Genomic DNA, 23,911 nt, shown 5'->3' on the forward strand with positions numbered 1-23,911 from the left:
ACGGCTGTCGCGTCCCGGCCTGAGGGGGTGTTTCACTCTTGTACCTGGGCTGCGCATGGCTGTGCTGCTGTGTCTTCGTGCTGAGCGTGTGGCTGCCGTGTCCTGGCCTTGCGTGGCTCTGCTGCCGTTTCTTGGGGTGCTCTGCCGTCGTGCTATGGGACTGAGCGCGTAGCCAGCGTTCCCCGGCTCTGTGCGGCCCCGTTGCCGGTCTCGGGGCGGTGCGGGGCTGTGCTGCCCTGCCCGGGGCGGAGGTCCGGCCCCGGTGCCCGAGCGGCGGCATGGAGCACCTCGGGGCACACCACCTGCACCAAGGGCAAGCCGAGCCCATCAGCTTCGGCATCGACCAGATCCTCAACACGTCGGAGCCGGGCAGCTGCATGGTGTCGCACCCGCGGCTGCAGGACTCGGCGGACTACGGGCTGGGCTGCATCGTGGGCAGCGCCTATAACACGGTCACGGGTGGCTACGGGGCGAGCGGCGGCGCGGCCGGCGCCTACACCGGCACCTCCTGCAGCATGGGCGGCCTGCCCGGCTCCTACAACGTGAACATGGCGGTGAGCATGAACGGCAACACCTTGAGCTCGGCCGGCGGGGTGATCCGCGTCCCGGCCCATCGTCCCGTGGCCGGCGGCGTCCACCAGCCCCTCTCCGCCGCCGTGCCGGCAGTGAACGGCATGAACAGCCTCACGGGGCTCACCTTCCCCTGGATGGAGAGCAACAGGCGGTACACAAAAGACAGGTTCACAGGTGAGTTGTGCCACCGGGACCCCCCCTTCTGTCTCTGCTCCTGCCGCCCCCCTTCCTCCCCCGCCGCTCGGCCTCGGCACGACAACCGGTGCCCACAGGGGCATGCAGGATCCAGCCGGGGATCTCTCCGGCCGGGTGGAGAAAGCAGCCGGGATGGTCCTGGGAAGTTGGTCCGGGAGGAGGCCAGAAGCAAGACGGGATGGGAAATGAGGCGTATCCAGTCCCCCTTAAATGAGTTGTGTTTCCTTTTGTTTGTTTGTTTTGATATTTTGGTTGGTTTGAGTGTTTGCATATGCGGAGGTTTATGTTGTTATTGTTTTAGTTCCTTTCTATTTATTTATTTATTAGTTTGGTGTAGGTTTTTTACATTTTTTTTCCCGCGATATGGGTCGGCAAAGGCGAGCAAGGAGGAAAAGGGATAGTAAACTCCGCACACGACCTCCCGCGAGCCCCGGGCACGGCTGCCCAATCCCTGCCGCCCGAGCCAGCACCCGGGGAAACTTTCCTTCAAAACCGAGAGTTGTTTGGGAAGCACGGCCCCGGCCCCGGCCTGCCCGGGAAGGCCGTCCCGTTGCCTTCCCTTAACCGGGCTGGCTTTCCCCGGTTGCGGGTTTCGGCTCAGCCTTTTTCCCCACCAAAAGGGACCTTTTGCAGACCCGAGCAGAGCGGGGCTCGGGCTACAGCCGCTTCCCGGCCTTGCCACTGTTTCCAGGTGTAGCTGGGCTCATCTTTCGGCACTAACAAAGCAAAAACTCGAACAACGAAAAGAAATAAATAAAAAATACACAAACAAACAAACAAAAGGAACGAAATTACAACGGGGAAAAATCAGCGCCGCTTACCGAGGGCGGAAACCGAGGCCCGATTTTTGAAAGTTTCCGTTTAATTTCGACCCGATGGCGCTGGGTTCGGGCACGGCCGCGGGTGGACGAACGGGCTGTTCTCCTGGCAAGCACCTGATCGAATTTTGCTCAATTTGTTCTTGGCTTAGACACAATGTGACTTTTCACTAATTTTTTTTTTTTTTTTTTTTTTTTTTTGATTGGGTTGGGAAAAAAAAAAAAACCAACAAACTCAAACAAAACCATATATATTTAAAACAAAACAAAAAAAACCAAACAAACAGAACAACAAATCTCATCTCCGGTTTCCAGTCCGGGACTGTACTTGCCGTGTACGAGGCGCTGGGGCCGGGGGCGATGGGGTTACCGCCGCGCCTAAACGAAATTATCCCGAACCCGCCTGGCACGGGGCGCGGAGCCCCGGCCCGGCGCCAGGACCGGCTGCCGCTGCTGACCCCCCGTTCCCCGGCGGGCACTTGGCCGGGCAAGCGGCCACCTTCCCCTCCGCCGGAGCCGAGCGGTGCCCGGCGAGTGCCCGCAGCATCCAGGAAAGGCCGCCGGGCCTTCCCGGTACGCGGGGCCGCCGCCACCGAGTTTTTGCAGCTCCTGCGTGGGTGTCGGCGGGGAAGCCGCGGCTTCGGAGCGGTGGGGGGTGGTCCCCAGCCCAGCGGCCGGGAGCCGGAGCCCCTCTGCTGATGTGTCGCTGCTTGCTTCTTTGCCTCTCATCCCCCCTCCTCCCGTGTCCCCCCCAGTGGCCCTCTCACCCTTCACTGTAACACGCCGTATAGGTCACCCCTACCAGAACCGCACGCCCCCCAAGAAGAAGAAGCCGCGCACCTCCTTCACCCGCCTGCAGATTTGCGAGCTGGAGAAGCGCTTCCACCGGCAGAAATACTTGGCCTCGGCCGAACGTGCTGCCCTGGCCAAAGCCCTCAAGATGACGGACGCCCAAGTGAAGACCTGGTTCCAGAACCGGCGCACCAAGTGGAGGTGAGGGACCGGGGGTCTCGGTGGACCAGGATGGGGCAGTCCGACGGGGACAGACCTTGCTGCCAGCAGCTCTGCCAGAGGCATTGATGGCAGCGCAGAGGTGTGCAAGCCCCGTGTGTGTGTGAATGTGACTGTGTGTGCACACGTGCGTGTGCATGTACAGCAGGGTGTGTGTGTGTGTGCATGTGGTGTGTGCACACCTGCAGGCGTGTGTGCGAGCAGGACACGCGTGTGTAACTGTACGGTCAGTGTGAAGGCCACGCGTGCCCGTGTGTGCCTGCACACATTGTGTGTGTGTGTGTGTGTGTGTGAGTGTGCACGGGGGTCTGAGTGCAAAGCACAGCACCGCGAGTGTGGTGTGGTGCGGGCCATAATTATCTGGTGTGAGCACACCGGACCTGCGTGCAAAAACGTGTCTGGGTATGCCACGGGGATTAACGTGTGTGAGCACACACGTGTGCAGTGGGTGCAATCAGTGTCACCAGAGGATGCGGAGGCTCGGGTGGGAGCCCCCGACCTGGGGCTGTCGGAGTACCGGGCTTTGCACAGCGTGGAGATTTTCGTCCCCGCGGGGTTCGCGGTGCCTCCTTGCCCAAACGCTTTCTTTTTGTTCTGCTGCCGGGCGTGCCGGTAAAGCCGGAGAGGAAGAGAAGGCTGGGCTCACACGGAGCCTCCAGGGTTCGGTCGCAGTGATCCTGCCCCTCCCAAGCTGCACGTTCCCGGGATGTTCCCGAGGGAGGCACCTCAGCCCTGAGAACATCTCCTACCCTGGGCTGGGTGCTGAGCTGCTGGGTGCTATGCACTGGGTCCTGGAGGGCAGGCAGGCAGGTAGGCAGCTTCTTCAAAATGAGGGGAAAGGACTTCCCTGGAGTCTTCCCAAGGGTTAACAGGACAGCGATTGCCTGAGTATGCTGGGGTTGCGTAAGAAATGGGGCTCAAGGAACTTGAAATGAAGGGAGGATGTGAATCCTCAACCCCAGTGAGTTCTTCCCCAGAGAACCCATGGTAGCTCAATTCCCCACTGTTAGGAAGTCTCTAGCTGGAGTGATCTCTGTTGGCCAGAAAAAGAATCCTGGAGGAGGAACAGTCCTGCTGTGGCCTGCAAATTGGGGTCAGCTGTGTCTTCTAACCAGGTTTCCTAAGGAAGTGAGGCAAATCCATCTGTCAATACTCTTTGCGTCTGTTGGCTAAATTCAGCCTCTTTTGGCAGAGGTGGAGAGGATACAAACCTATTCACGTGTTTTACAAAAAATAGCTGGGTAAAGAGAAACTAAATCCTGCTTCTGCCTAAGGGAGAGGCTGCAGCCAGACCTCAGCTGTAATATTAGACATGGGAGAATCTTTGGCCTGAGCCAGAGGGACACAGGCACGTAAGTTCTGCTTGTATGCATCTGTGCCTGCTGGGTGTTGCGATGGAGATGTGGGTGCCCCTGGCTGTTTGCACACCCAACTTCCTGCCTCATGGCCCTGCAGTGAGCTCTGAGTGGTTCCTGGAGCACTTGGAGCTGGAAGGAGCCGCTGTAGGCTTGGCCTGAATGAGGTAGTGGGAAGTACCCAAGAAAACAGAGTCGCTATAAGCCCTCTGAGCTGTTTAACTGCTTGAATGCAAATTGGGGGGGGGGGGGGGGGGGGAAGAGTCTTGCCTCTGCCCCTTGCCTAGTTGTCTTCGCTGGAGGGAGGTGATCCCCTCCTTAGATTTGGGCTCTTGCTTTAGACACAGCTCTCTTTCCAGGCAGGTATGAACCTGGAAATCCCATTCTGATGTGAATCCATGGCTGAACCAGCTTGCAGCAGGGAGATACTTGTGACCAAGGTGCTCACAGCCATGGTACTCCTGATCACTCTGGACTTGGGGCTCCCTCCCTCCTCCTGGAGCACCTCCTTGTTGTGCAGGGACTCATTAAATATTCATTGAGGCAGAGACTGAACTGCTCCCCGGGCAGGTGCAGCTCTGAGCCTGCTCTTCCCAGGATGGCTGATGTGAGATGTTGACACAGTGATTAGAACAGGGACTGAGCCCTGAACTATCTGCTCCCAGGAGGGAGCATTGGCCACATGTCTGGAGGCTTGGGTGCCCAGAGGCCCATTGCTGGCATCCAAGTCCCAGCCTGCTTCCCCACTGGGAGCCAGGGACCCCTGCCCTGTGTTCTGAGATGCCACTGTGGAGATCAGAGCTGCCACTTCCAATTCCCATGGCCAAAGGGGATGAGACATCTCACATCCCCCTGAGCTGCTAAATTAAAAAGCTGCCATTTCCTGTGTCACTGGTCCACTGAAGCTGCTGAGAGGATGTCAGCTGAGCCTGGGGGTGTGAGGGAGGGAGAGGATGCTTTGGGAATCATCCTGGGACCAGCACTGTGAGTTCCTCACAGATTTTCCTAGCAGCATCAATAGAAGTGCCAGGAGAAGTGAGTGCAAGCTGCAGACTTTAGACTGACCTGCCATCCAAGCTAGCAGGAGTGGGGTTTCCATTGTGGATATAAGAGGATTCAGGCTATTTCTACCTATCCCATTCTCTGCTCCTAGGCAGCCCAGAGCCAGGGCCCAACCAACACTGGAAAGAGCCCCTTCTGACCCCCTAATACCCTGTCCTTGGGGATCACCTCTGCTGGTGTCATACCAGGCAGACACATGTCCAAACTGTTCTGGAAAACACTGTCATTCACCCTTTCCAGATAATATATTCTGTGCTTTGATTTTTGTTACTGCTAAAAAATGTGTTTCTAGTGTTTAGCTGAAATTTTGCTGCCTGCCTCAGGAAAGTTTTTGCCTTCATCCAAGCTCTCAACAGCTGGTCACCGCAGCATGTCAGACAAGGTGGCAAACCTGGATACCGGAAGGGGACGTCCAGGGTGACACTGCCTATCTCCCAGCTGTGTGGCACTGCCAGTCACAGTCTCACCCCACTCTGCTCCATGCTTTTTCCGGGGCTTTGCATGCTTGGCTCTTGCTGTCAGACCAGAGCATGTTTTCAGGGGATTGCAACTTTTGCAATGCTGTTGTGTGACACTTTGGGTGTTTTGTCTCTGCTTGTTTGTTTTTTTTCCTGTGGGCAGAGAGTAATCCAGAGCTGTGGGCTGCTCTCTTTGATCAGAGCAGTTTTTGCCGAGGCCAGTAAGACAGACAGACCCAGTCCCCTGTTTATGGGATTTACTGGCCATTTGTGTAGGGGATGTGGGACCACGCCATGGCAAGGCACCCTCTTTTCCTACCCCTGCCCTCCCACATCATGAGCACCCAGCACAACTTAATCTCTCTGGAGACACCCTTCCTTTGCTTCCCCAGGCCACACTAATGGCTCCCTCTCTCCTAGGAGGCAGACAGCAGAGGAGCGGGAGGCCGAGCGGCAGCAAGCAAACCGCATCCTCATGCAGTTGCAGCAGGAAGCCTTCCAAAAAACCATCAACCAGCCCATCCAAGCCGACCCCATCTGTGTCCACAACTCCTCTCTCTTCGCCCTCCAGAATCTCCAGCCTTGGTCTGATGACTCCACCAAGATCACCAGTGTCACCACTGTCGCCTCTGCTTGTGAATAAGTCTGGCACCCACTGGTGGCACCTACACCTTCTACTGGCGGGGCTGTCCCCAGGGGGACACAAGGCATCCTTGGTGGGACATGTAGCAACTCTGTTTCTCCCCAAGGAGGGCTGGAACCCCTTGATCCTCTGGCCACATCCGTCCTATGTATCCAGCTGGGGAAGCCCTCCACAAGGAACAAAAAGAAGGAAAGCCACCCCAAAAACTCTCCCTAGCCATAGAGTTGCTGGAGCAGCAATGCTGTCTCACCTCCCCCCAACCCCTTTGTTCTCTTGAAAGTCTCCAGTGTCAACCCTGAACTTGCTGACGTGCTGCCAGACAAAAGCCCAGCCCTGACAGACACAGCCGCTGGTGTTCATCCAGCGGGGGGAGAGGAAAACTTCCTTAGGATTCTACTGGTAGCAGTGCAAAGTCAATGTACACCCATATATATATGTGTATCTATATATATCTATAGAGAGATATATATAGATATATGTTTTGAACTGTTGGCTTGAAAGAAAAGGAGAAGGCTCCCTGGGAAGCATGTCTCTGCTGTGAGCCTTCTTGGGTTGTCCACACCGGAGACGTTCGGGAATGCAACAAATGGAGGAAACAGCAGCAATTTCTGCTTGTGCCAGATGGGAACCCTTCAGATCTCACCTCGCTGTCTCTCCTCCCCTTTTTCATTAATTTTTTCTTGCTTGGGGGGAACAAGAGAAGGATCTGACAGACTCCTGAGGACGGTAAATATGATATCTCAATTGTATGAAGAGCCCAAACAGTCCCTGGCTGCCACGGACTCTGTGCCCATCAGCGAGTATTTTAATAACGAGAAGACCTGGGTGGCAGTTTGTGAGGGTAATGCAGTTTCTTTCCATGGAATATTTCCATATAATTTGCAAAATGTTGTCCAATGTTTTATCTTATCAGTTTCCCGTTAGAAGGCAGTTCCTGACAACAAAAAAATCTATTTCACTCTTGGCTTTTTAACTTAGTTGTTCTTTTAATTGTACCAAGAGAATGAGATAAAATTTAAAAAAGCACTTCTAGCAAATGCCAGGAATATATAGCTATATATATATATAAACAGTATATATTTTTCAGTTACTTATAATCTAAAACAGCACTGCCAATTTAAGCAGTTAGTACAAACAACCAACCAGAAAACCTATTTTCAGTGAGATTTTTAAAGGCATTCATTTGTTTGCTTTTTTGTTGTTTTGGTTTTTTTAAGTTATGCACTTACAAGGTGTTTTATGTGTATTCATTTTATAAAGTGCTTGTGTAATTTATGTGGAAATGAAAAAGAAAATAAAAAATCTCCAGGGTACTGAATAAATCATTTAAAGCCTTGCTGTTCCCTGTCTATTAGTTCCCCAAGAGGAGACAGCATATCACAACTACTGCTGAAGCCTGTGCTATTTTTTTTTTAAATAAAAATAGAGTTAGCATTTCCATTTGACTTTGCTCAGGTCCACTTGGCTTTGGAAGCTCAAGATGTAATATGCTATGTTTTAATCCCTGGTCCTATAAACATTTTCAGGCTTCAACCCAGCAGTGCATTTAGTGCTTGCTTTAATCAAAGCCTTTCTGGGGGGCTTGCTGGGGGTGGCAGGGACTGTGCAGGGGCTTAGCCTTAAACTTATGTGGAATAATCTATTGAATAAGACCTTGGAATGAGGTCTCACCTGGACTGAGGCAGATCTACAAATATTTGTGTCTGAAACTGAATACGGAAAGGGGAATTTGAGTATAAAGAAACATGCAAGAGTACATTTTAGAGACAATCTTGCAGGGGATTATTCTGGGGACATTGTTTTCCATTTGTACTCAGCCTTGGCGCAGGACATTGTCCCCAGTTTGGCAAGCCCTTCTCAGAGGAAAATCAAACGGGTGGGAAAACTCTTATCAGCTTCCTTGGGGGAGAATCCCAGCCCCGTGGCTGGCTTCAGCCTGGTGTTTCCTTCCAGCACTGGGAGTTGCTGCGTAAAGGATGTTGGAGGATACGGCTGAAAAGGGCAGGCAGCCACGAGCAGTGGCAGGGACCCCCTGATGTGGCCCTGGGGTCCAGGCTGCCTGTGGGGCATCTGCAACAAAATACCCCAAGCCTCTGATACCTGGCGGGTGACAGTGCTCTGTGAGGCTGGGTCCTCTGGGTGCAGTGTTGCTGGGGAGTTTGTTAAGGGAGCGTAGGAATAGCCTGCTTCATCCAAAATCTAATATTATAGGACTGGGCTGAGAATTTATGGTGCTGCAGGATTTTCCCGTTCTGCAGTCCAATGTGTATGAGACCACAGAGAAACATCTGCAGCAATGGAGAGGAAAAAAGCCAGAAAAAGGAAAAAAGGATAAAACATGGGAAAATATGAAACTTGGAGAACATGCATTTTTGGAAATATCTTTAAAAGATGTTGATTACTGCCAGAAAAATACTAAAATAAAATAATATGTATTTTTCCAATGTAAATTTCAGGGAAGTCTTTTGTTTGAATTCTGTTTCATACTACAGTCAGATTTTTCAATTCTGATTAAGCTTATTATTTAACACGCACCCAACTTTGTCTACTAAGTTAAACTCCTTCAGGAGGCATTGCTGTGTACAAACCTTTAATGGTTTACAGTTTGTTGCAATTTATATTTTTGTTTTCAGGGTTTCTGCATAGGAAAAAACATCAAGCACAAAATAATAATAATAATAATAATAATAATAATAATAATAATAATAATACTCACTGTTGATATTAAAACTGTTTTCTATTTTATTATTATGACACATCAATATTGTAAAATTTAATTCTAAGACAACCATTTTATAATATCCACTTTATTCAGTTCATAAGCCTAATGTTCCCCAGTAAAGTTGAAGATAAGATAATGCACATTCGAGGGGAATATGTTTAGATAGAATATTTAACTATACCCTATACCTTGTTTTCAAAACTGGTAGTTCCCCCTTTTCCAAACAATCTTTCCTGTACAAAAAAAAAAAAAAAAGGAATCTCAATATGAAATGAGAATATATCTTTCTCGTCCCTGGAAAAATTACTTCTGGAGGAGTTTTCCCTTAAAATATTTCTCTTGGATTCATTTTAAAAATTGGTTTAGTGGCAGAAGGTGTTTTTGATATCTGCATATGTGCTTCCAGTTATTAATATGATGATTTGTACCTAGACAATAAAAGTTGTCTGAAATATGACGGAATTAAATCAATAAGTAATGACATGAAATAATGACACGTAATGTTATGTTTTGTAGACTGACATCACCTCAGCTGTATCCTGGGGCCTTCCATATCACATTGAAGGCTGATTTAATTTTTTGTATTATACTTATTTGGGAGCAGGAATAAAATTGCATTAAGATGCCTTGGAAGTCATTTCCCCCTACCTTCGCTCTCAAAATAAAGCAAATCCCAAACATTAAATGGGAGTCAGGGAGAAATGTTTTCCTACTGTTTGCCTGTATCTAGGAAATACAGACCAAGGCAGAGTGACTTTGGTCTGTGTCCTGCCTGAAGCTGAAGGCTCAGGGTGTCACGGGGGACCGTGCTGTGGTTGTGCTCATCTCTCTCACCCGCAACGCTGCCAGGGATCCAGAGCTATCATTCATTTGGGTTGGATGTGCTGAGCTTTTGAAGGTGAAATCTGGAGGGGGGAAACACTGTCTTTGCATAAGCAACTGGAGTATGAAACATCTGTGTGGAGCTGGAGGAGACGAAGCCCTATGGGATGGGCTGCGGTTGTCTGGGTTTGGTCCCAGCTCAGCAAACAATGAGGGCAGGAGGGAACCAGAGGTCTGGCCCCCATTTAGCCAATTAGTTGAGCACATGAGTCATCCAAACAAGGATCAGTTGGTTTTTCTCTGCTGAGGGATGGCCCAGGTAAAGGCTGAAGGGTCTTTGCTGAAGCCTTCCACCCTGAGCAGAGCCTGCAGTTGTGCTCGGCACGGGCCAGCCCATTTGATCCCTGCAGTACATGCACACCCCAGTTTCTACCTGAGTACCACATGCAGCTTTTCTTGTGCTGCATTACCCCATCTATGGGGCATTTGTTATATCTTTTAAGTTATTTCTGCTGCAGCAGCAGCATCAGTGAGAGCCACGTGTGTGGGGGATTTGCTGGAGAAAGACTGAGACGAGTGTACGTGTCCTCTAATATTGTTTGTATAATTGATAATGAAAGGAGGCATTCAGCCCACAAACACCCATATGCAGGATCATTTTCATTATCTCACTGAGACTGTTGATTGGTGTTTTTGAATGTGCTCCTGATTAACAAACACACTAAAAAAAAGGAGTAAAACCGGGGCTGCTGCCTCAGCACGGCGGCAGCAGGAGCCCATCCCCGCGGAGACAGCCCCTCCTCGCCGCCAAGGCCAGCTCACAGGCACTCGGGGCTACATGGGGTAAAAAACCCCAACCAACTTACCAACAAAACTGAAAATGGCTTTGCTGAAAACTGTTTGGTTTACAGTAAAAAGCCATTCCTCTCTGGGGTTCTGGGACAGCTGGAACTTTTTGAATTAATCTTTTTTTTCCCTTGCCAGAAGCAGACTGGCTGAGTGACACTGATTTCTTTGTGCAGCAGTCAGCTTTGATGGCCACTTGTTTAAAAACTGTTTGTGGAATAGCATTTGGAGTTATCAAATTATCCTGCTTGAAAATTTTCTAAATGAGAAGGTCTAAAATTTGAGGGAAAAAGGTAGGTTTATTTTAAACAAATGTTAAGGGAAGAAAAAAACATGCAAAACTATAGATTATCAGGACAAACTTCTGTTGGAGTTACAACATCACACCAGTTTGGTTTTTTTCAGGTCTTTTGTTTGTGCAGCTAACTGTGATTTTGATATTCCTTAAATTATTGTTATTGTCTCTGTTACAGTAGGAAATTTGTTTGATGGATCAACACTTTTCCAAGATTAGGACAGAGGTGTTTCCCCCTATTCCTTTCCATTAATCAGAAACTCTTGTTACTGGTAGTTTTAAATTAATTCTATACATTTATTCAAGTCACACATAAAACTGTATTCAAAGAATTATGTTCGTTTTTGGTTTTGTTGGTTTTTTTTTTTTTTTTTGTTTTTTTTTTTTTTTTGTTTTTTTTTTTTTTTTGCTTTTTTTCTGAAAGCACCAGAATAATCTTGATTTTTCCAAGAGTAGAAAATAATTTCTGCCTTCCTTCTGTTTTTGTTTGGGTTTGCCTTTTTTTTTTTTTTTTTTTTTTAATTTTAGTTTTGTTGCAGCTATCTGTGGTAAGCATGGGGCTGGCCTCATCAGCTTTCGGCTCTGTAAATCCAGGTCACACACCAAACCTCTGTGTGCTGGTTTGCAATCCCCTGTTGCAAAGAGCTGGAATCCCCTGCCCTGTGCTTCCCTGAGGCTGGAAATTCAGTACTTACCCTCAGCTCAGCTGTTCTTTGCCTTTCTGCTTACAAGAGAAAAATAAAATGGGCAGAACTGAGGATCCCATGCTCTGGTTTTCGAGCAGGAAGGAGCAAAGCTTGGGAAAACTCATTCTCTCGTTGCCTGTAAAGAATGTGAACCCGCTGGTCTGAGCGCTGCGGTTAACTGTCTGTCTTTCCTAGACTGCAACTGTCTCAAAATAACAAAGCAGTGATTAAAAAGTATCAATCAATATATACTTTTTTAAACTACAGTTAGGAAGTGGTACTAAGATGGGGATAGATGAAAACATGGAGAAAAGCTTTGTTTCCCAGGGTCTTCCCTGTCTCAGCGAGAGGAAATTTTTGGAAAGTCATTATGTTTAGCAATTTTTACCTGCTGTTGTGAGATTTTGGGCACATGTCAGGGCTCACCAGACTCTTCCTTTCTAGGCATTCATCTAGAATGTGTCTAGTTTGTGATGCCAGTGCTCAGTGGGGGTTAGACTGAGCCTGGACTATCAGGTGTGTTGGACATAAATGTGCTGAAACACAGGGCTTGAGCCCAGATCTCCCCATGTAAGGTGACAAAGGGGAAGAAAGAGGTACAGGTGGGTATGGGGCTTGCTCAGGCTCATGGTGAGGAGGTGATCACAAGTGCACTGAGCTGTGGCCAGGCCTCTGTGTGCTCTCCCTCTCCCAGCTGATCTGGCTGTTTCCACAGGAGAGCCTGGGGAAGAGGTGGGGGTGTCCTCTGAGGTCAGGCTGGGGGAGGAGAGGATAAAGGCCCGCAGGTCCTGGGGAGCCATGGTGTATCACAAGGGTGCTCTTTTGAGAACTGCAGAGAAAAGGCACCAAGTCTGCAGGCCAGTGGGGTTTGAGGGTGAGCAGTGAGGGGCACCTTGGGGTCCTGGTCCAGTGGGAGCCTGGCTTGGGCAGAGGAGGGCTGTTCTCACACAGGGACTATACCCAACTTGCCTGGCCCTGCACCAGTGGCATGCACTGGAGGGTCTTGCAGGGCCTGGAGATGTCACAGCATGGGGCTGCTGCTGAAATGGCAGTCCTATGGCATCCCACGGTGACACAGTTGTGGAGCATAGTGGGAACTGTTGGGCTGTATCCAGAGCACTTCCTTCCTTCCTTCCAGGATTAGGCTCCAGGAAGTTTTATATGCATTTATAGCACTGTTGGGCTGTGCTCCACTGCCTTTGGAGGGACACTGCAGCCACAGAGATGTGTCCCAGGCACCCTGCCCACTGACTTAGCCACTGGCAGGGGCAAGTGAGGGAGCTGTGGCAGGGGCATTTCCCACTCACCGCCATTCACACAGAAATGCTTGAAAAGGTCTGGCTTTCACTTTGAGATGGAGTGAAAACAAATGTTGTAACCTTATCAGTTGTTATGACAGGTCTGAAACCTGCCTTTGCTGTGGCTCATACCACCACATCCAGAGGCAGGAGGTGGGATGTAGAACAGAGTATGCTCTCTGTGGAGCAAGGCACCAGACATCTGTTTGTGTACCCAGCACTGTTCCCATGCACTTTCCCTCCAGACCTGGTCCTTTGAAGATCCGAGGATCTGAGCAGGGCCATCTCACACACCACAGGCAGAAGCCCGACCTGTAGCAGTCAGGAGATGGCAGCAGATCCCCTGCTGGGACCCCAAGGGTGCACATGTGTGTGCCAGTCCCAGGGGAAACACACCAGAGCCGTGGCAGGGAAAGCACAGAGACAGGCAGAGACACACCTGTAATGTCATCCAGAGGAAAGGATTTCCTAAGGGACCTTGTGGCCACAGACACTGCCAAAAGAAGTGAGGAGTGAGGAACTATGTCCTGTTGCTGAACATCTGCATCTCAGGAGCCAGTTTCTCTCCCTTCCCTGCAGACAAGTGGGATTGCAGGAGTTTACTCCAGCCTCACTCCCTTTCCTGGACAAAACTCCAACTGTTGCTGATGGCTTGGCCTAAACTGGCTCTGGTGGGATAAGAGGAGTGGAAATCCCCTCACACAAGAGATGGGGTGGGGATGACAGAGTGAGTATTGCTTGGCACTTCTAGAGATGCTGCCTTGCGTGGAACTCACCCTATGGCCCTTTTTTCCTTCCTTGTGTCCTGTTCCTCCCTTCAGTCTCAGAAACCTCCCTTAATTTGCTATTATTTTAAAGCCCTATGGGTGTTTCCTAGATGGGAGCCAAAGAACCTCAAACCTCCCTGCAGCAGATGGAGAGGGATGCTTGGCTGTCTGGTTTCCCCCATAGGATGGGGTCTAGAGCAAGATAACCCTTATCACAAGTGCACATAGGGGTCAAAGCTATGGGTGTTTCTTCCAAAATGCATGGCACTGCTCCTTCACAGGTGACCCTGGTGAACAGTGACCCACAGAGCTGGCCAGAACAGCACGACGTGAAGCACTGTCCTGGCGGCAACCTCTCAGGCCAGACATCAGCACTCATGGGGAGTTAGACAAGCAGGACTGGGTTGCACACCCTGCCCCTTTCCTCGGCCGTGCGCCGTGCAGGGGGAAGCTGCCGGGGCCATCCCTGTCCGCCCCGGGGCCGCCCGGGAGCGATCGGCGGGCACCGAGCTCCATCTAGGGGTCAGGGAGCGCCTGGCGAGCGCTCGGCTCGTCCCCACGCCCGTGCCCCCGCCCAGGGCACAGGGTGGGGGTGACCACGGGCAGCTGAGCCCCAGGCAAACCAGCGAATGGTTCAGACTGGGAGCACTGGGTGCTGAGGATGAAGGGTAGGCAAGCCCAGCCCCGAGTGCGTCCTTGGAGACACAGCCTGCCCCTGAAGCGGACATATAGTCAGAAAAAGGTAGATTGGAAAAGACTTCACAGATCATGGAGTCTAACTGTTAACCTAACAGTGCCAGGTCCACCACTCAGCCACGTCCGTAAGCACCATGGCTATGTGCTTTTTTCTTAAAAAAAAATCCAGCCCTGAGAAGTTCAAGCGATGGACTCCCTTCTATTTAGTATTCCCCACTGGGATTAGGAAGTGAGACTTTCCATTGGATCTCCCATGTGCTGATGTTTCATGTGCTGGGTAAGCTGCAGGATGTTTGGGTGCAGTGCCATGATGAGGAGTATGATGTGGGCAGGGCCACTGTGGGGGGTTGCAGCCACACCAAGAGGCCCTTGAGTCTCTGAGCTCCAGCAAGGCATGGAGAAAGGGGTCTGGTTCCATCCCTCTCCTAGCTACACACCTCTACCTCCTGGCTCATGGAGTGCAGTAAATACTGAGGGCAAGCAGCTGGGATTTTTAAGCAGAGGGATGAGCTTTGATCAGAACAGGTGGCTGCAACTGCTCTCTAGGACAGCCAAGAGGCTGCTTGCATTCATCAAAAGAAAAAATAAAAAACCTGTGAAACACTCAAGCAGATAAATAATGAAGCAATGATTTTTGTCTTTGTGACAAACAAAGTCAATAAAGCTCAAGAAACCACCTGTATTTTATTATCACATATTCATATGTTTAATGCTATTGAAACAAGAGTCTGGAGTGAGCTGCAGGAACTCAAAGCACTTAATGGTGCAGACACAAACCTTCTCTCCTCCCTCCCCAAAGGTGATTCGAACCAGTTTGAGCAAATGTCTTTGTCTCTTAAAATAATTATGTGATTTAGAGGCACTTTTTCCTGGCTTGCATCAAATGACTTTAATGGGGTCTGCTTGTGTGTGTCTGTGTGTGTCAGTTTAACAAGTTATTGCTTTTTAAAGCTGCATTTATAGCCCAGTATTCACCAGAAAAGGAATTCTTTATGAGGAGGGATTATTTGTGTTTCACTGTCACTTGGCATTTATTCCACAGAGCATTTACTAGTGAAATTGTGCCCAGAGGGCAAAGGCCAAAATTATCTAAAAAGATATGTTGAAATTTGGGATAAACATTCTCTGGACGGTCTACCAACTGTGAACTTTCTCTTCTTTGCCCAATAGGCTTTGTCCTCTTTGGTCCAGTCTTGGCCACTCTCTTGGCCCTCCTCAAGGTCAGGCTGACCTCTGTCCTCCATGCCTGTGTTCTCCTCATGGCCCCAAATGGGATTTCCCTGGGGCAGAGGAGAGCTGACAGCAGGCCCAGCCAGACTGGAATGGGGATCTGAAGGTGGGTTTCACATTGGCCAACACTTGAATGATGGATGTCCTGGATGGGTCATCACAGGTGACCCTTCTCTCTCTGTCCAACCGAGACCTGCCAGTGCTGGGGAGAAAAGGGCTATTTTGGGGGCTAGGTGAACATGCAGGGAGCCAGACTCCACTTCCACCCCCTACCCCAGCCATGGCTGGGCCAGACATTTCGGGTGATGCTGAGACTACTTGCTGATGTACAAAATAGAAAAGCTGTGAAGAGTCAGAAACAGCTAGAGTTTGGTAGGAAAGAGGGAAGGTGGATGCACAGCCAACCTGCTGTAGTGCCTTGTTTCCTGCAGTGAGCAGAAAGCACCAACACTGTGGGACAAAGCCCTGGTGAACCCTGCTTGGCACAGTTGTCAGTTCTGGTGGTGTTGCAGGGGAGCAGAGCACTGAGCCATGCTCCTTGGGGAGAACACTTGCTGAGTGAGCTGCCTCATTTAGTTCTTTTTCCTGGAGGCACTGGGAATCTCCTAAGCAACTGAGCTGTGCCACTGAAGCAGCTAATTTCTCCTCACAGCTAACTTCTCCTCACAGGTGTATTTGGCTGCTTCAGGTGAGGATAAAATGTAGTCTCACATGAATTATCAGTGGAGTTGGAGGACAAAGGGAGACAGTGATAACTCAGCAGTTGCTAGCCTTATTTCTTGGAGAAAAATACCACCAGTACAGACAACAAGAGGTGAAAGAGAGAGAGCTCAGCAGTTAAAGAATCAGGCTGTTCATGGCACAAAACAGGCTAAAGAGATAGTCTTTATCAGGGGAGATCAGCCCCTCTGGCTGATATAAGGGAAGAGATGGGCACTACCAAGTGGGGAGCCAGGAGAATGGATGAGAAGGTGCTGCCTGCAGGGTGTCTTTGTCTAGCTACATCCTGCACCAGGCCATGGGATCATGAAGCTGAGCAGCTCCCAGCAGCGGGACAACCTCCTCTACAGGATACTAGTGCAAAGACCAGTGGCTCTCTGATGCTCTGCTGGCTGCTGCAGCTCATGGGAGATCCCTCATGTGCCTGCAAAAGAAGTCCAGGGAACATTACCCCTGCAGTCAGATCGAGTCACTCCACCAAAGCAGGCAGCAACATTGCAAGAAAATGTTCAGGGCTACAATCAATAAAGTCTGTGTTGTCTATGCTAGGGCACTGGCTTTGGTATGCAGGTCTCATCTTCCAGAACCACTTGGCTTGGAGCCAGGCTTTGCTAGGTCTACCCAGGTGGCCAAGTCATCCAGAAGTGGAGGAAGGGATATGAAATGTTCCAGTGACTCATGTGGCTGAGAGATTAATATGTTTTGTGGCCACAGCAGATGATTCTAACTATTCATCTGACCTACTGGATCTCCCAGGCACAACATGTTTGACCCCTAGTTTGTGCTTCAGATTCCTCTTTCTTGACTTGTAGCAAATGTCTTACAGGGACATCAATATTTGGCTAAAGGGGCCCTGTGATGTACAACCTACCCATAAATGCCAGCCCTACAAGGCTTCTAGCATGTTTAGAAGTTGCAACTTTAACCCCAAATTGTTTTGTGTCAAATCCTGAACTCATTGAACCTTTTGTGTCTTTTTAAGGTTAAAACAACAGCTTTCTGTGGAAGTAGGTTTTCTTATCATGTATCTTAAATATTTTCTGGAGGAAGAAATCAGATCAATTCTCACATCTTTTGTGTCTGCAGTAGCTGTGATTGCAAACAGCTGCAGTATGTCTTGATATAAAGCCACCAAGAAAGGTTATTGCCTTTTCTTGACCTTTCATCTCTTTACAAAATCAGAGGAAACCACTCCAGCTCCTTGTAAATGGTCTCTCCTGCTCCTGGCCTGTTGCTTGCTCATCCAACACTCTGACAGGACCATGTCCTTGCCCTTAGGTAGTTATGAGGGAGCTGAACATGTGGGTTTCCCAGGAGAGGATGAGACTCAGCTCCTTTGCATTAGTCTGTTGCTGGGGTTATTAAATGACACTGGACTAGCAAACTGAATTTTTTAGGAACCATGGGTAGTCCAGGTCTGCAACAGTGATGGAAATGTAAATATAATGGGCCCATTAAGGCATTTGCACTGGAATGGGTACCCCGAGACACATTGCTGCAAACTGGTTGCTGTAGGAAAGTGTGTTGGCAGACTTACCTTTTTCACAATTGAAGATTAATTCCTCAGTTTTCCCCTCTAAGGACACAGAGTTCAGTCATCCAGGCACTCCCTGTCACCTGCAGCGGGGGAGTGTGGGGCTGAGGGATGGGCCCTTCCCATGGAAGCTCTGACACCAAGGTGCAAATTATTAATTTTGCTGGTTTTAGCTGGGTTTTCTGAATCTATCAGCCTGGTTTAGAGAACCCACCTGCATGGCCAGCCTGGCATGGACACAAGCACCTGATCATCTTGAAGCATCACAGTAAATGGGACATGGCATGAAACCTGGCCTCAATTTTTTTCTGGAGTTGGTTTTTCTGGAGAAATGGTATTTGGCCATTTCTACATCACATTAATAAGTTTGTTCTGAGGCCCTGATGGTACCTGCCTGAATGAGATAAATGACTGCACAGATCTGAGACACCTTTGCCCATATCTTGGCCAGAGGGAGGGAATGCTTGGGATATATAGTTGTGGAAGCCACACTTGGACTGCAGCAATCCCAAATCAGATAAGCAATACTCAAATTTACAGCAGAAAAAAGCCTCTGTCCCCACATTACATGGTGGCCTGCAAGCTGCTTGTCATGAGGATTTCCCAGGACAGTTCTGCTACAGCTTTCCAGGGAATTGAGTGATGAGCAACTCCAAGGTTCTCCTCATGCTCCAACCTGAGGAATACCCCAGCAGGGAGGGTCTGACCCTGTCCTTGGAGCACTGGCCTTGTCCCTTGCTCCTTCTTTGCCCTCTTATAACACATCCTTTCAGCAAAGTGGTGAGTTATCTTAATTTTGCAGACAGCAGCACTCAGGGATAAGGGAACTAATTTGGGAAATTATCCTGGCTGTCAATTCCCTGAGTGATTGGTGGGAGAGGCTTTGAAGCCTCACGCATGCTCCCTGCCATTCACTTGGACTCGAATTACCCTTTTATTTTACTTCCTCCTTGTTCTCATTGCCACACCACTCAAACTAAAATTATTCGCCTACAACCACAAATGCAGGGATATATCACCAGGAGTGCTGTAGGGCTGTCGCCATATATAATTCTCTGAGCTCAATATTTATAGAGCTACACATGGCACAAATCATACCCAGAAAGCCCATCGAGCTGGAGAGCTAGGTATAAACTCCAGAAATATCGCAAGCCATCGCTCACAGGAGACTGCCCGGCAGACCCGCTGGCTGTACATCAAGCTGTAATGCCATCTGAGTCCGCGCTTGGTGCTGGAGTGGATCAGAGGTCACTTCCAAGCTTTTCTTCCATAAATCCTGGGTGCTGGCTCTCAGCAAGGTTAGGGGATGGGAGAACCCTGCTCTGAGTGCTCACTCCTTCTGCTTGCTGCTGATGACAGTGAGTTGTCCCAGCACTCTGTGTGGGTTTTTATCTTTGGGGTCTTGTCCTCCCTTCTGCCTCTCTGCTATAGAAACCAGAGATGAGAGGGAGGAGGGGTGTGGTGGATCGTACAGCTCCACTGTACAAGCTACAGAAGCTGACACCTGCTCTGAAATGTCCTTTTGCTGGGCTTTGGGGGAGTCTGAGGCCCTCTTCTCACCCCTCAGGATCACATTCTCCCTCATGCCCCAGTCCTGTGCAAGGCTGTGAATTTTCTCTAAATACCCAGGTGGCTACAGGCACGCAGCAGCTTGCCTACCCACATAGCCAAGCCATGGTCATCAGCCCTAGGGATAGTTCGGGTCCCTCTGTCACTGCCTTCTCTCCTCTTTCCCCCCTTTTCAAAGCTTCTCCCTGTCTTGAGTGGAGTTGATGGCTCACTGGGGATGAGGGAGTGGTTCCTGACCAGGGCAGGCCCCAATGCAGCTCAGGGTTTTTGCATTGCATTTAAAGGCAATCTGAAGAGTGAAGATCAGGTGAAATGAGTGCTCTGCAGATTCAGACTAATCCTTCCCCAGCTCTTCCCAACCCAGCAGCTTCCACCCTCATGTGCTGGTGATCCAAAGGGTACCGCAGCAGGTGGAGAAGATCCAGATGAGACCTAATGCAATGAGCAGGTGAAGCCTCTCTGAAGCAGGGCAGCAGTAACGTGGTGCTTTCTGGGCAAAGAAGTGCTGGGGTTTTGCCTGAGAAATCACCAGCCAGACAATTAATTTTATTTCTAAGCTGCATATGATGGACTTGAGCTAACCAGTCTCTGGTTCTTCCCTCTCCCCCAGCAGCATGGCAGACAGACTCTGACATTTAAGCAAAATAAAATCCAACCCTAAGCATTAAGTAAAACTCCCAGCGTGATGGGTTCGTGGCTTGCAGCAACATCTCAGCAGGGGCGTGTTAAAGCTGGTCTTCAGCAAGAGGAAGAATGAAGCTTTGCAAAACCCTGACGAGGCAAAGCTCCTAAAATAACAATTGAATTAAACTTAATTCATTTTCACTTAATATCCTTATAGTGCCTTTAGCAAATGAGGCTTATTATTTTGAGGAGGAAAATGGGGAGGTGCAGTCTGGATGGAACTCACATCTCCTTACTGAAAGGAAGAAAACTTTGGTGGAAATAAAAAAAGCCATGGGAAGAAATGCAGAAAGTTCAAATTCTCCATTTTAGATTAAACACCCCCAAACACATCCAGTCTCATGTTCTTCAAGATATGCCCCAGATTCAAGAGTGTTTTTTCTCTCTTTTTTTCTTTTTTTTTTTTTTTTCCCAGATGCTGGAGGTTTGCTGGCTTTGCCAGGGTTACATACCTGTTACATACCTGGTCACATGCAGCGTCTGTGAGTGGTTGGCCAGGTCTTTCCTTCTCTCCTCTTCTCTTGCAGTTTTTGAGCTTTTCTGCAACATTTGAACCCCAAATGGCCCCTGCTTGCCCTGCCCCTCACTAGCCTAGTCTGTAGTGTTTAAAGCACTGTTCTCACTCTTGTTCCCATGATGTGTCAGTGTGAGCCTTTCCCTGAGTGAGGCTGAACTAACCTCATGAGTCTGTGGGGCAGGCAAGCACAAGCTCAGTGTAGCAGAGCTGGACACTCCCTATTCAGGACAACCTTTGTCCACATGCCTTATTTCCAGCTACGTCTCCTGTTTGCTTGTGTCCACCCTTATTTCTACTGTGGGCAGGATTTGGCAAGCCCCTCACCACTGAGATTGTCTTTCTCTGCTGGGGTTGCAGAACAGCATCCCAGAAAGGAAATCCTATAGCTCTTCCCTTCAGACATCCTAGCAAAGAGGGAATATCTCATGATCCCACACTCCAGAGAGGGATGGTCAACTGAAGCAAGGAGCAAATGAACACAAGGAGCCGTCCCAACCGTGCCCCACAAAATTCCTTGCTCTCAAACCTCCGGCTCTGCTAACCAGAGGGAGCAAAGGCTGTTCTGAAATGGCTATGCAGGCACTGAACTACACTTCCCAGTAGGCCACAGAGCAAAGGCCCTCCTGGTATGAAAAAGCCTCCATTTGAATTGCTCATGCTCCCTAGGGCTGGGGACAGCTGGGGGATTTTAGGATTTCAAGGCTAGACAGCCGTTGTTCGTTGCTGCGTAAGCAGCAGCAACAGCAGGCATTGCAGCAAAATTAATTTCCACTCTGAATGAAGCTCTCCTGTGTCACTACTGCCTTTACAGTCTTCTTCCCAGAGCTCAACAAAATGGCCCAGACAGGCTTTGCAAGGTCGCCTCGCCCTCTGTCTTGCTTGGAGGCAGGCTCTGCTCCAACTAATCCTCTTCTGACACACCTTTTTGTCTCTCTTAGTCACGTCACCATGAAACCTTTATCCACCTGCCTTGGTTAGGGCAGCAGATTGCTAACTCTAAGAAAAAGGAGAATAAACTTTCTTAATAAGACACAGCTTTTCATACTCTCTGTTTTCCCATCAATTAGAACTGGATACTTTTAGGCTTATGCAAAGAAAACTGGGTGAGAAGATTCCCTGGGACAGTGGGGACCCACCTCTCATGGCTGCATCCCCTCTGCTGCTAGCAGGGCACATCTCTTGACCCTGATAGATTTTCAGTGCTATTCCAACAAAATCCAGCTTTACTTTCAAAAGCAAGGACTAATGGCAAAACAATTAGCAGTCATGGTGGAGTACTTAATCAAAATCAGATCATCAGGGTTTTGGTTTTTTTGAGCATTGCAGATGAAGTAGAATATGAGATGAACTCCACCATCTCTGGGGCTGGTATGAGCTATTTGCCTTCTGTATCACTGGCTAAGAAATAGATTTTTTTGAGCACTATTCCTTTGAAGGGAGATTCCTGCCTTGGTTGAGAGCCAAGACCTGGGAAAAAAATGAAGATCTAGGTAGGCATTTGCCAGAGCTTGCGAATGGACTCCTGTGCCCAGAGTGTGCCAGACCCACACCCATCAGGAAACTGCATGGAAAGCCCCTGGTCCTGTCCTGGCAGGGTGAGCACCCGAGGGGCTGCTCAGGCACAGAGCTCACATTGCATGCTATGCCTGAGCAGGGCTCCTTCTGCCCCAGTCCTGGGGGCTCTCAGGGCCAGCCAAAGACACCGAGAGGGCCTCACATGCAGCCTCTGCCAGGACACCTTTCACTGAAGTATTGCTGAGATCTTGTGCCTTGCTTTGGGGACACCAGCTAAGAGAGGAGCAAGGCTCAGCCTGTGCTGTGCACACAGGCTCCAGCCATGTTTGCAGGTAGTGGAATACCTGCCCTGTTTCCCCCTTGAAAATCTCCTGTCCAAACCCTTTCTTTCCAGCCGTGTCTCTGGAACATAATTCTCATCTTCCCTGCTGTAAAGAGGAGCCTAGAGAAGGTACCAAAATCAAGGCTCCAACACAGTAGAAAGAGGGTAGAAAGGCTGGGAAGTTTCCTCCAGAGACCTTACCACTCCTTCAACTTTCTTACCACCAAAGCCATTGCAAGAGGGTTTTGAGGGGGAGACTTGTCACCACTCCAAAGTGAGGTGCTTCAGAGCCCAGCCCGAAATGTCTCACTCAGGCACATCAGTTAAATGAAATAGGAGGTCCTGGTGGCAGAACCAAGATATCAGTTGATTATTATTTCTTCTCACTTTGGGATGATCTTGTCTGTGTCTTTACATCTTGCAGTGCTAATTATTCTTTTGCTTTCCCTGGAAGTGTTCATGGATCAAATAGGGCAGATTGACTCTCCTCTTGGCTGTGTTTCTGCACCCTGGGCTGGACAGGGCACAAAGAATGAGGGCAGAAGTTGTTTTGCAACCTTGCTCCTGGGTTGATTCCTCCTACAGGGTAAAAAAAAAAAAAAAGAGACAAGGAAGAGAAATTTAATAAGGTGAAAAGTAAATGGGACTAATTGGGAAAAGCATTAGCAGATCATGAAATAATAGCTTTTTAAGAAATGAGAAATAGAAGCTAATTACAGGCTGTGTGACATTGGCTTTATGTTGGTATTTGTGCTGATGGACTTGGAAGTTGCTTGACTGCTCCAGTTCATTTTGGTGTGCAAGAAAGCACTGATGGAGGAGGGGGATGCAGGAGTAGCAGTCAGGGATTTTTTTTGCTTCATCATTGAATAATAACATAATTCATATTGGAAGTGACGTCAGGAAGTCTCTGATTGAGCCCTCTCTCTGAGGAGCAGGGCTCACTGCTGCTAGGGCAGGTTTCTCAGTTCAGTAAACCTTTGAAGGTTGGTATGGTTAGTGACTTCAAAGTTAGATCTCTGGTCCAGTATCATGAGATCCTTCATGTGGAAAGTTTCTTTCTCTTATAATTAATCACAGTTTCCTTTGATGCAACATGTCTGTCACTCCTTGGGTCTACTGGCCTTTTGTCTTTCCCAATACCCCAAGAAGAGTCTGGGTCCATCTCCTCTAACATTCCACCAAGCATTCCTGACATGGATAAGGAAGTCTGTGCAAAAGATGTGCAAGCACGGGACACCGGGGGGAGCTGTCAGCATGAGCATAAAGGAACGCGACTTGTGATACTCCCTACTCTCCAGGCGTAAATAAACAAACAACAATAAAACAAACAAACAACCTGCTGTTAAGCATTTTATTTTCCTTCAAATTATTATTAGTTTTTAAATAAAATACACACGGTATTGTAATACTCATTTGTGTGCTCTAGAGGCGGGCTAATACCTGGGCAGTGATTGCTGCCCATGAAAATGAGAGCAGAAAATAATCTTGGGAGTGTCCACCAGTACATATGTAGTACTTTATGCTGCCAGCTCTGCCAGCCTCAGAGCTGGGCACAGAACATCCTGTGAGC

The 23,911-nt window shown here is 49.1% G+C and overlaps 1 protein-coding gene across 1 annotated transcript; it reads left to right on the forward strand.

Annotated features, from left to right (window-relative positions):
• The first annotated feature begins 278 nt into the window (after nt 1-278).
• TLX1 (T cell leukemia homeobox 1) lies at nt 279-7,790 on the forward strand. Its single transcript, XM_053983924.1, has 3 exons — nt 279-747; nt 2,378-2,579; nt 5,893-7,790. Exons 1-3 carry the CDS (start codon nt 279-281, stop codon nt 6,113-6,115), a joined length of 894 nt encoding a protein of 297 aa, XP_053839899.1. The 3' UTR covers nt 6,116-7,790.
• Nucleotides 7,791-23,911: the final 16,121 nt, after the last annotated feature.

Source organism: Vidua macroura, chromosome 8, assembly GCF_024509145.1.
Source record: "Vidua macroura isolate BioBank_ID:100142 chromosome 8, ASM2450914v1, whole genome shotgun sequence".
Classification (NCBI taxonomy): Eukaryota; Metazoa; Chordata; class Aves; order Passeriformes; family Viduidae; genus Vidua; species Vidua macroura.

Excerpts from the sequence above, each read along its gene's own strand:
- TLX1 (XM_053983924.1), top strand. The coding sequence starts at position 279 with ATGGAGCACCTCGGGGCACACCACCTGCACCAAGGGCAAGCCGAGCCC. Across the intron at positions 748-2,377 it reads CACAAAAGACAGGTTCACAG|GTCACCCCTACCAGAACCGC; the intron begins GTGAGTTGTGCC and ends CACGCCGTATAG. Across the intron at positions 2,580-5,892 it reads AACCGGCGCACCAAGTGGAG|GAGGCAGACAGCAGAGGAGC; the intron begins GTGAGGGACCGG and ends CCTCTCTCCTAG.